This window comes from Carassius auratus, chromosome 6 (assembly GCF_003368295.1).
Source record: "Carassius auratus strain Wakin chromosome 6, ASM336829v1, whole genome shotgun sequence".
Lineage (NCBI taxonomy): Eukaryota > Metazoa > Chordata > Actinopteri > Cypriniformes > Cyprinidae > Carassius > Carassius auratus.
The window spans coordinates 13,156,492-13,170,522 of record NC_039248.1 but is presented as its reverse complement, the minus strand read 5'-3'; the positions used below and the strand labels follow the sequence as shown (position 1 = coordinate 13,170,522).

Below are 14,031 nucleotides of genomic sequence, written 5' to 3'. Positions count from 1 at the left end.
CTCTTATTATATTGCATCAAAACTACCTCAGCAAACCTTTTAACATATCTTTAATTATATATATTATAATTTTTTGTGTCCTATACCAATGAAAATATATCACAATAATATGAGTTGATGCATTGTAAAAAGGGAAACAATCTAAAAAAAAAAAACGTCAATTATTTTGATATTAATAGTAATAATAATAATCTATTTTTCATAGTAATTATGTGAAGATATATTTTGTATTCACTTTTCAAATATGGTTTGTTTTAAGAAAGCACTCTAAATGTCAGCAGGCCTGAAAGTGTCCATTGTTAAAAAACACTCAGCTACATTAACATAACAGAAGTTGTAAGTCACCCAAAATGTGTGTGTGTGTGTGTGGTGTTTGTGTTTGATGAATCAGCAAGCCATATGGAGAAACAAATTGAAGTTCCAGTTTCAGTACAGCGTTTTGTTACATTGAAGTCATTTAAGATAGTCTGAACTGTGTGAGAGTGTATTATCTAAGTGCAAGTTCACTGTGTATGTGAAATTTCTTGTTGAGAAAAAATCAGTTGCTGGCAAGGATTTTGCAGAGTCCTACCTTACACTGCAGTCTTATCAGCATTAAACATTACAAATGCTGCTGCATTCTGACAAACACGATTTCGTTTTTTATCTTTTTAGTAGCGTTTGCCTTTGCAAAAATTGCTGCCAAGTTGCCAGGGCGTTGTTATGTGTTTGTAGGGGTGTTCTGATTGGATGGGGTGTTGCTGTTAGGTTACAGAAGGGTTCTGATTGGCTTTGATGTTGCTATGTTGTAGCTAGGTCATTGTTAGATGGTTATGTGTTCTGATTGGCTGTGGTGTTGCTGTGAGGTTGTTAGATAGTTGTTGGTTTGTTCGGTTGCTAAGAGGTTGCCAGGTGGCTCTTGTGTTGCTACAGTATGTTATGTTATCCCACCTTCAACATACAATATTCACTTTTTAACTTTATTTTGTCATCTGCCAAGGAAAACTCATTGACTGTGAAAGTTCAGGATGAGTTAAGTTTAATATTTAGGGTTATATGTGACCCTGGATTACAAAACCGGTCATAGGTGTCAGTTGTTTTATTAATTTTAGCTTTCCACTGATGTGTGGTTTGTTAGGATAGGACAATATTTGGCCGAGATACAAATATTTGAAAATCTGGAAACTGAGGGAAAGTTGTCCAAATAAAGTCCTTAGCAAGGCATTATACTAATAAAAAAATACGTTTTGATATTTATGGTAGGACATTTACAAAATATCTTCATGGAACATGATCATTACTTAATATACTAGTTATTTTTGGTATAAAAGAAAATGTATATCGTATTTTTCGCACTATAAGTCGCACCTGAGTATAAGTCGCATCAGTCCAAAAATACGTCATGATGAGGAAAAAACATATAAGTCGCACAAGACTATAGGTCGCATTTATTTAGAAACAAAAACCAAGAGAAAACATTACCGTCTACAGCCGCATCTCTGGCAGCATAGACGGTAATGTTTTCTGTTAGTTAATTTCTCTTGGTTCATGTCAAATTCATTTTGATAAATAAGTCGCACCTGACTATAAGTCGCAGGACCAGCCAAACTATGAAAAAAAGTGTGACTTATAGTCCGGAAAATACGGTAATTTTGACCCATACAATGTATTGTTGGCTATTGCTACAAATATACCTGTGCAACTATATAACATATTTATATGCAAAGCATTAGCAAACATGCTAATATGCAGGCTATAATTTCTGAACAACTTTCCCTTTAATGCATACATGTTCTTATGCTGGTTTATTTTGAGCTGTGGACTCAATGATATGACACCGCAGCTGTAGCTAGTCAGGTCACATCCTTCATACTCACAGCTGCTCTGTCTCCGTGCTAAATTATGCTGTTTCACAGTCTTCATCTCCCATTGAGATGAACCGTATGATAGGGAGGAAGGACATCTGGTCGTCTGATGCACTGTTGATCGTAGGATCAAGGCAGGGAGCTCTGTCCATTACTGCAAAGCCACTGTCACTGAAAGAGCCAAGAGTCATTCCCATGTCAAGTGGACTTGCAGACTGTCAGATCTCACTCTTTCTCATTGTGTTCATCCTGCTCTCTCTCCCCCCTCTTTTACCTGTTCCTCCTGGTTCTCAGACATCAGATATATTTGCAATGATAGAGCGAATGCAGGTGAGAAGTCCACATTTTCCTCTGGTCTTATGTTTGTTGCTTTTCCTGCAATCTCTCACTTTTTATGACCTCTGACCTTTTTTAACCTGCAATATTGTGACACCTTCCCAGACTTTGCCTATTATTACTGTCATCTGTCATCTATATTTAATGTTCTCTCTTAATGTCACTCATTCACTTTAAAATGTATATATGTAGCTTAAGCTCTGTCATTAAACTCTTGAAAACAGTGTTAGAAATATAGTCTATGCAAGTACACAAACACTTGATCAGTACATTTTAATGTCTGTTGAACCTAGTGATCCATCATAATTTGAGCACAAAAAGATCCAATCATTATGAAGTAATAGTTAAAAAAAAAAAAAAACATTTCTCATTCATATTATGTTTCCTTTTTCTAAACATTCAAAAGTCTGTTTTTTATTCATTTAAGCTAGATAAACTTGTAACAAACCTAAAGGCGGTGGTATAATTTATTTTAAATAGCTGTTATTTAATTGTATATATTAATTTATATTAAAGTAATTTTAAGTATATTTTATGTCAATGTTCGTTATTGCTTTAGAAGCTTAAATACTTGCATAGAATATGTTTCAGGCTTAAGCGTCTCTCTGTGTAATGTCTGTATTTAAATTGTTGTAAATATTGAAGAAATTGAGAATTATTAAATGTATATAGTTCAAGTTCTAAATGAATGCTGAATTTCTGGCATTTACTGTTCTAATAATGTATATGAATGACAGTAATTCAATTTGATTCATATTTTTAAATGAACTGTATTTATTGAATATCCTCACCTTTTTTGTGAACACAGAGCAGTAGAATGGACGAGCAGAGGTGCTCTCTTCCACCTCCTCTCAAAGTAAGTGTGTATATTTAGAGCCACACAAACAAGCATCATGTAGAGATGTACCGATAATATTTTTTTGTTGGGCCGATACCAATTTTAACAAACAACTATTGGCTTTAAAATAAGCAAAAATCTGCCGATAAATATCGGCGTCAATACATCGGTGCATCCCTAGCATCAAGTGTTATAGTCATTACAGTCTGTTCTCACAGACACTGCATTTAGCACCGTGTTTATCACATATGCACAGAAACACATAGGATTGCTTTGGTCACAGATGGATGTTTTTATATTAACCCTCATTCTCAGCTTAGTGTAGAAGTCTAAAATGATGGAGGTCTTATTTAAAATACAATTTTTGTTTAAAAAGCGTTTAAATGAGCAAACCTCTTTCAGCATCTTGTGCCATAAGTATTGCATTTAAAATTAATAAGTTGAACTTTTTGTAATTTTAATTTACTGCTACTATAAGAGGAACATCAGAAAAATGATTGGCTTAAAAATGTAAACGTGTCTTGTGTTAACATAAAATATCTTCACATATATTATATTAAGTATGTATTTAACGGAATCTATATAGAAGCACTTGGTTATAGTTCTGTGCATTCAAGTCAACATAAAACACCAGAACATGTGATCTGATGCTCTCAGTTCTCATAGTTCAGGGTTTGTTTGGAATCATAAGTCTCCACAGGTCTCTTTAAGCAACTCCATATTTCCTTAATCTGCAGCTTAAAGTGACTTGAATGAGAGGCTCACAATATCTACATCTCTAATCTCTCTCTATTCTTCCCACAGACAGAGGAAGATTACATTCCATATCCCAGCGTCCATGAGGTTGCGAACTTGTTTGGCTTTTTTTTTCATGTAAATATGAGTGTGTTTTCTTGTTTAAGAGACTGGTTGTAAAATTGTTGTTTTTGTTTTTGTGGGCTGGCAGGTATTGGGTCGTACAGGCCCTTTACCACTCATTCTGCTGCCCCAGTTTGGGGGTTACTGGATTGAAGGGACCAATCATGATTTAGGCTCCTCCTCCACAGCAGAGGAACCGCCCCCTTGTCCCGCATCACAGGTTAAACTGGAGACAAACAGCATAGCCAAGATCTACAGGAAGCACTTCCTGGGCAAGGTGAGATTCTAAACGGACCAAGATGCATTTAATTATTCATTTAACCTATCTCTCTTTGTCTGTCTGTCTTGTTATAGGCAATAACCAGTGTAATTAACAATATTATATTGAAAATATTCATATTAATGAAAAACAAACAACAACAATGTGCAATCTGGAATTTTATATAATAAAGTCAACTAGAATCACACTATTTCAGCCTCATCAAACCAATGAGTACCATTTAAGGCCATTTAAAGTCGCTGATATATTATGCGTATTTGTAGATTTCATTCTGTTGAGTGCTGTCAAACGATTAAACATGATTAATTGCATCCAAAATAAAAGATTTTGTTTGCATAATATATATTTATATATGTATATTTAATATATAAACAAAACATATTTTTCTGAAATATATATATATACATGCATTTGTGTGTTTTTATATATTCATAATAAATATATACAGTACACATGCATATATTAAATAAACAAAAACATTTATGTTGAATGCGATTAATCACGATTAATCGTTTGACAGCACTAATTCTGTTGTTTCCGTTTTCATTCTTAAAGCGACTTTGAGGTTCTGAAAGGTACTTTATGAAAATAAATATTAATTATTAAGAGTTGTTTTACTTATCCGTTTTATTGATTTATGCTTTATCTGATATATTAACGTAGTTGACAAAGTTAATCAGAATTACTATTTTATCACCAATTAGCAAATTGATAGATGATTGTTATAAGAACAGGAGTGTTTTTATTGGTTGTTTTGTCTCATTATTGCTGTTATTAGATTAGATTAGATTAGATTCAACTTTATTGTCACTGCACATGTAGGTACAAGGCAACGAAATGCAGTTAGCATCTAACCAGAAGTGCAATAAGCAGTAAGTACAGAATAAAGGTCTATAATATGTACAATAACTATACAGGTAAGTATTATGGACATAATTTACAGATATTAAATACTATAAGCACGATATACAGATAGGTGTACTATGAACATACTATACAGATGGGCTATGTAAAAGTGTATGTACACTATAGGCAGAACTATGAACATAATTTACAGTATTGCAATGGACAGTAAAGTGCATAGAAAAAAAAAATATTTCAATGTGCAAATGGATTATACATTGTTCCTGGATGAACAGGCAGTAGTGCAAGTAATAACAAGTTACTTTTTGCTTTTTGTGAGTAAATAAATCAGAGTGTTGAAGAGGGGGGGGGGGTCTATGTGTGGTGTGGGGGGTGTTGAGGGGTGTCAGAGGGCAGAGTTCAGCAAGGAGACAGCTTTAGGGAAAAAGCTGTTCCTGAATCTTGTGGTCCTTGTCCTTATAGTCATCTTATTAGTAGTAGCATTACTCTCTGGGCTTGCTGTCTTTCAGGGCCAGAGCTTTTAGGAATTTGTGATGATGTAAAGAGTCTTTCAGAGGGTTTATGCGTTTATAACTCTTCCCGCAGGAGCACTTTAATTATTACTCAGTGGACACTGCTCTGGGCCACCTGGTCTTCTCGGTGAAGTATGATGTGATTGGAGACCAGGAGCACCTTCGACTGTTGCTTAGGTACTCTTGACTATTCCAAGATTTAAAAAACAAGTATGGCTTTGATGTTTTGAATTATGTGTTTTTTTAATTCCTTTGTTACAAATGTTACTGAAATACCTTAGGGAATATATAACAGTAAATAGTTGAATAGTAAAAGAATAGAGTCTAGGAACAAACCTTTATTCCCTTTCAATGCTACTTCCATTGAATTTACAAATCCTTTCTTGCTACCTCAATTGAAATCCAGTTCAATAAATTGGATTGGAATTTAAAAGATATTCTCAATTTAGTTCTGAATGGTGCACAACCATGTCACAGACACTTTTTAAAGAAACATTCACGTCCACTCCCTCCTGTCTCATATTCTCTCATTGTTCATTTACGAAGATGTTCTGACTTAAGTGATCAAAATAGGCAGCAGAAACACAAGGTCACATCTATTCTTAATGACCAAAAGCCTTTCTCGAGGCCCTTTAATGATGGGGTTGGAAACAAGAGACAGTGATCTATAAAGCCTCTCTTTTATACAGGGAGCTTTTCATGGACTCTTTGAATGTTTTGTATTGGTTGTACGATAATTGACAAGTGCACCTGTGAATGCTGGAGTGATTCACATGGTAATTTTTCATAGTTGAACTACCATTCATCTCTCACTGTCTCTCTCACCCTCTATTTGTCTTTACTGCTAAATATAACATATACATTTACATTTATATTAATGCATTTAGTAGACGCTTTTATCCAAAGCTACTTGCAATAGAGGAGCGTGAGCAATTTGTCTCAGACAGATTAGCAGAGAATGTGTCTGTGAAGTGCAATTGAGAAGTTTGGTTGGTGTTATTATAATAGTTTGTAATGCTGGAGGTAAGTGTAAATCTTCTGTCTTTTTAATTGTAGGTCAAGATTTAAAACCTACCATGATGTGATACCAATTTCTTGTCTGACCGAGTTCCCTAATGTTGTGCAGATGGCGAAGGTAGAACATTAACATAAATAGTTGAGTGCATGGCTGTCATTGGATAAAAAAACTAATTCCAGTAAAATGTTATTCAATTAAAAGTGTGTGTGTCTATATATATATATATATATATATATATATATATATATATATACATATATATATATATATATATATATATATATATATATATATATATATATATATATATATATATATACATATATATATATATATATATATATATATATATATATATATACACACATATATATATATATATATATATATATATATATATATATATATATATATATATATAATATTTGCAATTAGAATTATTTAATAAAAAATAATGTGATTAGAAAAATGTAAATTAGATTAATCACTATTTTTCTTTTTCAAGCTTGTCAGTGAAGAGGTGAATGTGGACCGATTTTATCCCGTCTTATACCCAAAGGTAAGCTGGGACAGAAACATAGGGAAAAAAAAACGAATTAACAAAACAAGTTTTTTTTTTTTTTGCACTCAGCCTCATTGATTATATGTTTCAAGGCATCCAGACTTATTGTGACCTTTGATGAGCACGTCATCAGCAACAACTTCAAGTTTGGAGTCATCTACCAGAAATTTGCGCAGGTTAGATCACCTTTATGTGTTTTTATTCCTGGGGGGTATTCCAGAAAGCAGGTTATGTGACATACCCGGGTATGTTAAAGAGTAAGTAAGCGGATAACCTCAAATTTCGGTTCCAAAAACGGAGGTAACTTTCAGGGTATGTTAGTAGTCATAGCAACTCACTCTCTGAACTTAACCTGCTCCAGAGCAGGTTATGTTCCAGGGTTAGATCACTTCAGCAACCCTTCAGTGGGCGTGACAGAACATTATATAATATTACAAAACATTATATAATATTACAATATGTAATATAGCCTATTTTATATATAAATATATATGATTTGTTAATGAGGAAGCGCTAATATAAGTAATAAATAAGGTAATATATTATTTTAATATGATTATTTCTTTTATTGGGATATATAAGAGTTATCTATAAATTATGTGTTAAGACGTATGCATAAATTATAAAACACAATGACATTGTTATTGTAATTTGTAATTACATGTAATATCTCACACATGGAGTGGTATTTTCTATAATGTCTAAATTCTAAATCAAAATACATATCTGATATGACTTAATGTATAATTAGCATAAAACAAAAAATATAATTTACATTCTCAAGGATTGAAGATTAAATGGAAATAAAAATAAAAATGACTGCACATCCATCAATTAGTTGGCGATATGCACTAAGAATGTAAACAACTAATGAACAAAAGAAGAAGAAAGAAACAGCTTGGCGCGCTTTTTCTTTGCGTCCGTTTCTATAGTGACTCGTCGATTCGTCACTCTGTTAAGAATGTCTTGAGTCTTAACCAGGAACATACTCTGAGTTGAATGAACTTACTCCCGGTAGCGTTTTTGGAACCACATACCTGGAGTAAGCAAGGTTTGGGGTTAATCAACCGAGAGTTCAGGGTTTAGATCACGGTAAGTTAACCCTGCTTTCTGGAATACACCCCTGGATTGCTTCATTTATATTATTTGTGGGTTTGTGAACTGAAAATGTTCTCTGTTCTGCAGACATCAGAAGAGGAACTATTCGGAAACAATGAGGAAAGTCCAGCTTTTGTTGAGTTTCTGGAGTTCTTGGGAGAGAAGATTGAACTTCATGATTTTAAAGGGTATAGACCTACAGTGTTTAACATGAACAGTACCCAAGTAGGACTTTTTCTGATCCTGGAACAACATTCATATTAATAAATCACTTTGTAGGGTTAGGCGGATAGCTGTTGTGGAGGCTTCAGTATCAAAGTTATCTTATTATATTATAATTTCCCTTTAATTTCAGGTGTAAGTCAGAGTTATATGTTGAGTAATGGCTGTGATTGTTTAAATAGAATACTGTCCCAGGCCTGACGAAGGGTTGTTTGTACAGCTGGTATGTTTAGAGTTTGAAAATATTAATGAAGTAATTCAGATCTTTTTGACCTTCTTTTGTAATAAGCTTTCGTGGAGGCCTGGATGTGACACATGGTCAGACTGGAATTGAGTCAGTCTACCACAACTTCCACAATAAAGAGATAATGTTCCACGTGTCCACGAAGCTGCCATACACTGAAGGTGATTCCCAGCAGGTGAGACCTCATATTTTGTTTAGTCCTGCTTTGTTTTTTGTTTTTTTGTTCTGCTGTTTGGCTTTGTTTTGTTTTGTTTAGTTTTGTTTAGTTTGGCTTTGATTTGTTTTGTTCTGCTTTATTGTGTTGGCTTTGTTTACCTTTTTGTTTTGTTTGTTGATTGCTTTGGCTTTGTTTACTTTTTGTTCTGTTTTATCTTTTATTTATTTTATTTATTTTATTTTTTCATTCTGTTTTGATTCACAATCAGTAAAGAAAACTTTTTTTTTATTTTTTTTTTTTTATTCAGATTCCTCAGATTTTAGCTAAATCAACTTTTGGTTACCTCTTGAGGGTGGGTAAATATAGATAAATGTATTTGCACATTTAGGACCAACGAGTACGATTCTGGGATATTGTTTTGTCACAGTTAGTGTTAGTTTCGGGTGTATTACCATTTGCAGCCCCCCAGAGATCCTTGGCCACTGTGTTATGCACTGACCAACAGTATGCTCTGTTAATTAGCAAGCAAACCACACAGTGCAAAGGACTGATCCTGAAAGCCATCTGTTGTCATGCACGCTTTACTTTGCTCCGAGAGAGAACATCACCTAGGGGTTTCAGCATAGACTGCCCTGGCCACTATAACACACCCTTTTCAGTATGGTACCTCAGAGGCCAGAGATAACATATGGGTACAGATTCATCACCTGCTGCTTTTTAATCACTATTGTATGAGATATGTGATGTAATATGAGAGCTACAGTATAGCGATATGCTAATATCCTCCAGACTGGCACTGACAAATGTGTTTTTGCCTCAAAATGGTTTGTTTCGATCTAAAACATCCTTTTGAATATGATGTTTGCCACAGGGCTGCAAACATGCTTCGATAGGTCTTATTAATTTCCTGAACACTTTGATGATAAAGACAAGCAGTTTGCCTGTGAACTATTTTTCTGTTATGACAGCTCTAATAAGTATTTATGAGCAAGCTGTGAAGACGAGCGAACGAACAGTTCAGTTCTTTGAAGGTTTATAGGAGATAAAACTGACACCCTGCAGAATGCTAATAGTGATTTGTTGCAAAGTTAAATCAAGTATAAATGTAATTATTGTTTCGAAATGTAGATCTTTGACAGCACTGGTGCAATAAAACACTGATTGGTTTGTGATAATATTATGATTCAATATTGTTATTTTGTGGGACATTTAATAAGTGATGTTTGTCAGTAGAAAGGAGAATCTCATAAAACATATCAAAAGCATAAAAAAGAAACGGATAATTTCACTTCAAAATCAAAAGGATATTTTATTTTATTTTATTAATTCCAAAAATCAATTAACAAAAATATGAAAAGTAGGAAGATTTTGTGTGGGCCTACTCATAATTACATAAACAGCTGTTTAGGTATGACATTCTTATAAATAAATAAATAAATAAATAAATAAATAAATAAATAAATAAATAAATATATATATATAGTGCAAAATAACATGCCTCACAAACTGGCATAACTGTGTTGGTTCTGTTCAAATATAAATGTACAAATATACATTTTTCATACACATGGTCTATTTAAGTTTTCAGTTCAGCTTTCGTTTCTGGCCGGTCTGTTCGAAGAAGTGAATCTTAAATCATTTGTGCAGACCTTACGGGCAGCTTCCTCTTATTACTTCACAGTTTTGTTTTCTTGGTGTGACTTAATTTCAGCTCCAGAGGAAGAGGCATATAGGAAATGACATTGTGGCCATTGTGTTCCAAGAAGAAAATACACCATTTGTTCCCGATATGATTGCATCAAATTTCCTTCACGCTTATGTAGTGGTTCAAGTAGAGAACGCCTGCACTGATAACGTCCTCTATAAGGTAATTACAATTGTTTGAATTTTTCCATGCCATGGATTTATGTGAATTGTGTATTTCTAATAGGAATACTTGATTACATTTATTGACTCAGTTCAATACATTGATGTTTTCCAATAGTTAAACAAAGTGCTGAAGACTTTTTTTTTTTTTGAAGTGATATCAGTCATAATTTCTTTTGTGATATTTTAGGTATCTGTGACGGCAAGAGATGATGTGCCTTTCTTTGGACCAGCCCTCCCAGACCCAGCTGTCTTTAAAAAGGTACACCTTTTCAGTTTGTATTCATGTAATGTGACTAATTCCATGTGAAATATTTTCCCGGAACTCAAAAATGGAACAGATTTTTTTATTTTTACAACAAGTACTTTTAGTTCATTCTCACTTTATTTAAATACTTTCCGGATTTTATAATATGCTGACAAATTATATGAATAAATATAGTTGTACTTAAAAAATAAAATAAAAATCAATTTAAACAATTTCACTGCCAGTATAGTTTGCTGGCAAGGAGTAGTTCACCCAAAAATGTTGCTGAAATGTACTATCCAAGATTTGTTTCTTCATGGGATTGAAGAAATTCTGAGTAAGTGATGTAATGCTAAATTTCTCCAAATCTGTTCCCATGAAGAACCAATCTACATCTTGGTCAGAGGGTCTTTCAGCAAATATTCACTCTTAGGTGAGGTATTGCTTTGATATTAAATTAAAATTAAATGTATGCAATTAGCAGACGCTTTTATCCAATGCGATTATTTTTTACCTAACATATAATATGACTGATATGACTGAATTAATAAATAATTGAACTAATATATAATTGTATCAAAAAATAAATAAATAAAATATTTAGGAACTGTTCTTTGTATAAATCTAATTTAATCTCATGTTCATTGTGTTTTGTGTAGAGTCCAGAGTTTCATGAGTTCCTCTTGACCAAACTGATCAATGCTGAATATTCCTGCTATAAAGCGGAGAAGTTTGCCAAGCTGGAGGTGAGAAGGGCATACGTGTTTGCATGTATTTGTGTAGGAGCATCTGCATGCATACTTGCTGTACATTAAATCTTGTTTCTCCAGGAGAGGACACGTTTTGCTCTGCTGGAGACTTTATATGAGGAGCTACACATGAACAGCCAGTCCATGATGGGACTGGGAGGAGATGATGACAAACTGGAGAATGGAGGAGGAGGCAGCAGTGGCTTCTTTGAGTCTTTCAAGGTAAAATCCATTTGAATCTCTTTAACTAGTTAAAAGAGTTTGTATTTGTTTAATTAATTACTGACAAAATGATGCTTATGTCTAACAAAAGAGTTCTGGTGAATGGCAGAGAAGAGTTTTGCATAATTTGCATACTGTCCATCCTATATGTGAGACTAGAATTGTTGCATCCCATATTGTTGTATGTTAAAATCAGCATAATATTGAAGTATGATCCATGCAGTATACACTGTAATATAATATTTAATTGCAAGTATGTAGTATGCTAGTCAAATCATGCCCACTATGTTCTCTCTAGCCCTCATATAAACAGTTGTAGCGCCCTCTATTGTTTGGCTTGCAGTGATGCAATGCATTCTTTTTCTCTTTCCAGCGAGTAATCCGCAATAGAAGTCAGTCTATGGATGCCATGGGCCTCAGTAACAAGAAACCACACACCGTCTCCACGAGCCACAGCGGAAGCTTTACACACAACCCCCCAGACACCACCAAAACACCCGGCATTGTGAGTATGAACACCCTTGTGACCCACAAATGAGTGCAGGCTGTCATGAGAAGCCCCAAAACAGTGTGGCAGCTTTAGTTTGTGCCAGTCTTCATGCCCTCTGACCCCGGTCGATCCCTGCGAGTTGGTTTGTGTCATTATTATGGCTCACATCATCTGAGGCTTGTGCTGATGTTAGACCGGGTCTTTATCATTTCCCCGTTACAAAAGAAAAAATTGTAATTAGCTCTTATGATCTGTTTGGATGGTGGTCGGTGGAACAGATGGGGCTCTCCACAAGTGACCGTCCCGTCTCCATTGCTATGACAACAAGAGCAACTGCAATAACTGAGAGAGCCTCTCATGACAGACTGCCGTAACAGCCTGTTAGCCATCCTAATGTACTAATGTGTCTGCAACAACTGTCACAGAAAGCCAGATAATTATCAAACGTGTGTGCAGAACTATAAACTTGCAGACAGCTTTGTTAAACAGAGATTTTTCCATCTGGACCTGTTTTCAAGGTCATCTTGGCGGCACTGCAATGCTTCATGAACCAATATTTAGACCAACTTAAATCACGCATCAAGCTCTGATGATGTTGAAGGGCTTGTCCGTTTTTATAAAAAATAGCACCCAGTTTTTGCTGTTTGTTAGCTGATATAATATAATATTCAATGTTTTGTGTTGAATCATAAAGCTGTCGTCACCCTGATGATTGATAGTAGACACAGCATGTCGATTTACACAAAGCATTTCACACACAATGGTCATTCAAAGTGCTCTATTTAAGCATAATAATAATAAACACATAAAAGTCAAGTTAAAATCAACAAAAATAAAATAAGAATTAAAACTAGAGAAAGTGCATGAATGGAAGATATTATGTAGGGGCTAATAAACTGAATCAAAATGTGACCCAAATGTGATTTCTCCACAGTCCTTGATTATTCCCGGGAAAAGCCCAACCCGTAAGAAATCTGGTCCATTTAGTTCCAGGAGGAGCAGTGCCATTGGGATTGAGAACATACAAGAAGTTCAAGAGAGAAGGTAAGAAAAATGTGGCTAGAAAACTATATATAAAAAAAGGTAAAAGAGGTTAGATTCTAGTGTGTATTAAGTGTGTACTGACAAATAAGTATCTTTTTATGTTAGGTTTATTATTATGAAAAATGCAGTTCTGAGAACAATAATTAAGAGTTAATCATTATGTTCCAGCAGTCGGGATGTGTCCCCGAGTCCACAGAGGACATCTGACGGTGGACACACCACTCAGGACCTCAGATTAGACAACTCGTCCAGTCAGAGCTCACCTGAGATGCAGATCACTAAGATTGGGTGAGCACCTTCTGGTTGCTGCATGGACGTATATATAATCTGATCTTTACATTCCTGGAAAGACATCTATGATTATTTTGTTGTGCTATTTTATTTGCCCATCAAGAATCATTTCTTATTATCAGTGTTGAAAAGAGAAATGCTGCTTAAGATTTTTTTTCCCACAATAATTTGAAATAGACTTTTTCACTTTTGGTCAATTGGATGTTCAAATGTTAGTTTTTCCTCAATACAGGTATTAATTTCTTTCAAAAAAAAAAAAAAAATTGTACAGACCCCATGTGCATCAAAA

At 34.3% G+C, this 14,031-nt stretch overlaps 1 protein-coding gene across 9 annotated transcripts in view; it reads left to right on the top strand.

Annotated features, from left to right (window-relative positions):
• LOC113097251 (rap1 GTPase-activating protein 1-like) overlaps positions 1–14,031 on the top strand; it is a 42,374-nt gene that overhangs the window by 24,055 nt on the left and 4,288 nt on the right. For 5 of the 9 annotated variants that reach the window (XM_026262473.1, XM_026262491.1, XM_026262527.1 and 2 more), the window contains 17 exons: positions 2,139–2,174; positions 2,989–3,036; positions 3,823–3,861; positions 3,965–4,153; positions 5,606–5,709; positions 6,589–6,667; positions 7,056–7,109; positions 7,205–7,288; positions 8,298–8,398; positions 8,722–8,851; positions 10,545–10,700; positions 10,890–10,961; positions 11,606–11,692; positions 11,777–11,917; positions 12,291–12,422; positions 13,342–13,451; positions 13,620–13,739. In XM_026262473.1, coding sequence (XP_026118258.1) covers positions 2,139–2,174; positions 2,989–3,036; positions 3,823–3,861; positions 3,965–4,153; positions 5,606–5,709; positions 6,589–6,667; positions 7,056–7,109; positions 7,205–7,288; positions 8,298–8,398; positions 8,722–8,851; positions 10,545–10,700; positions 10,890–10,961; positions 11,606–11,692; positions 11,777–11,917; positions 12,291–12,422; positions 13,342–13,451; positions 13,620–13,739 — 1,682 coding nt within the window. The remainder of the gene's footprint in view (positions 1–2,138; positions 2,175–2,988; positions 3,037–3,822; positions 3,862–3,964; positions 4,154–5,605; positions 5,710–6,588; positions 6,668–7,055; positions 7,110–7,204; positions 7,289–8,297; positions 8,399–8,721; positions 8,852–10,544; positions 10,701–10,889; positions 10,962–11,605; positions 11,693–11,776; positions 11,918–12,290; positions 12,423–13,341; positions 13,452–13,619; positions 13,740–14,031) is intronic. The other 4 variants (XM_026262486.1, XM_026262496.1, XM_026262522.1 and 1 more) reach the window with 2 other exon arrangements.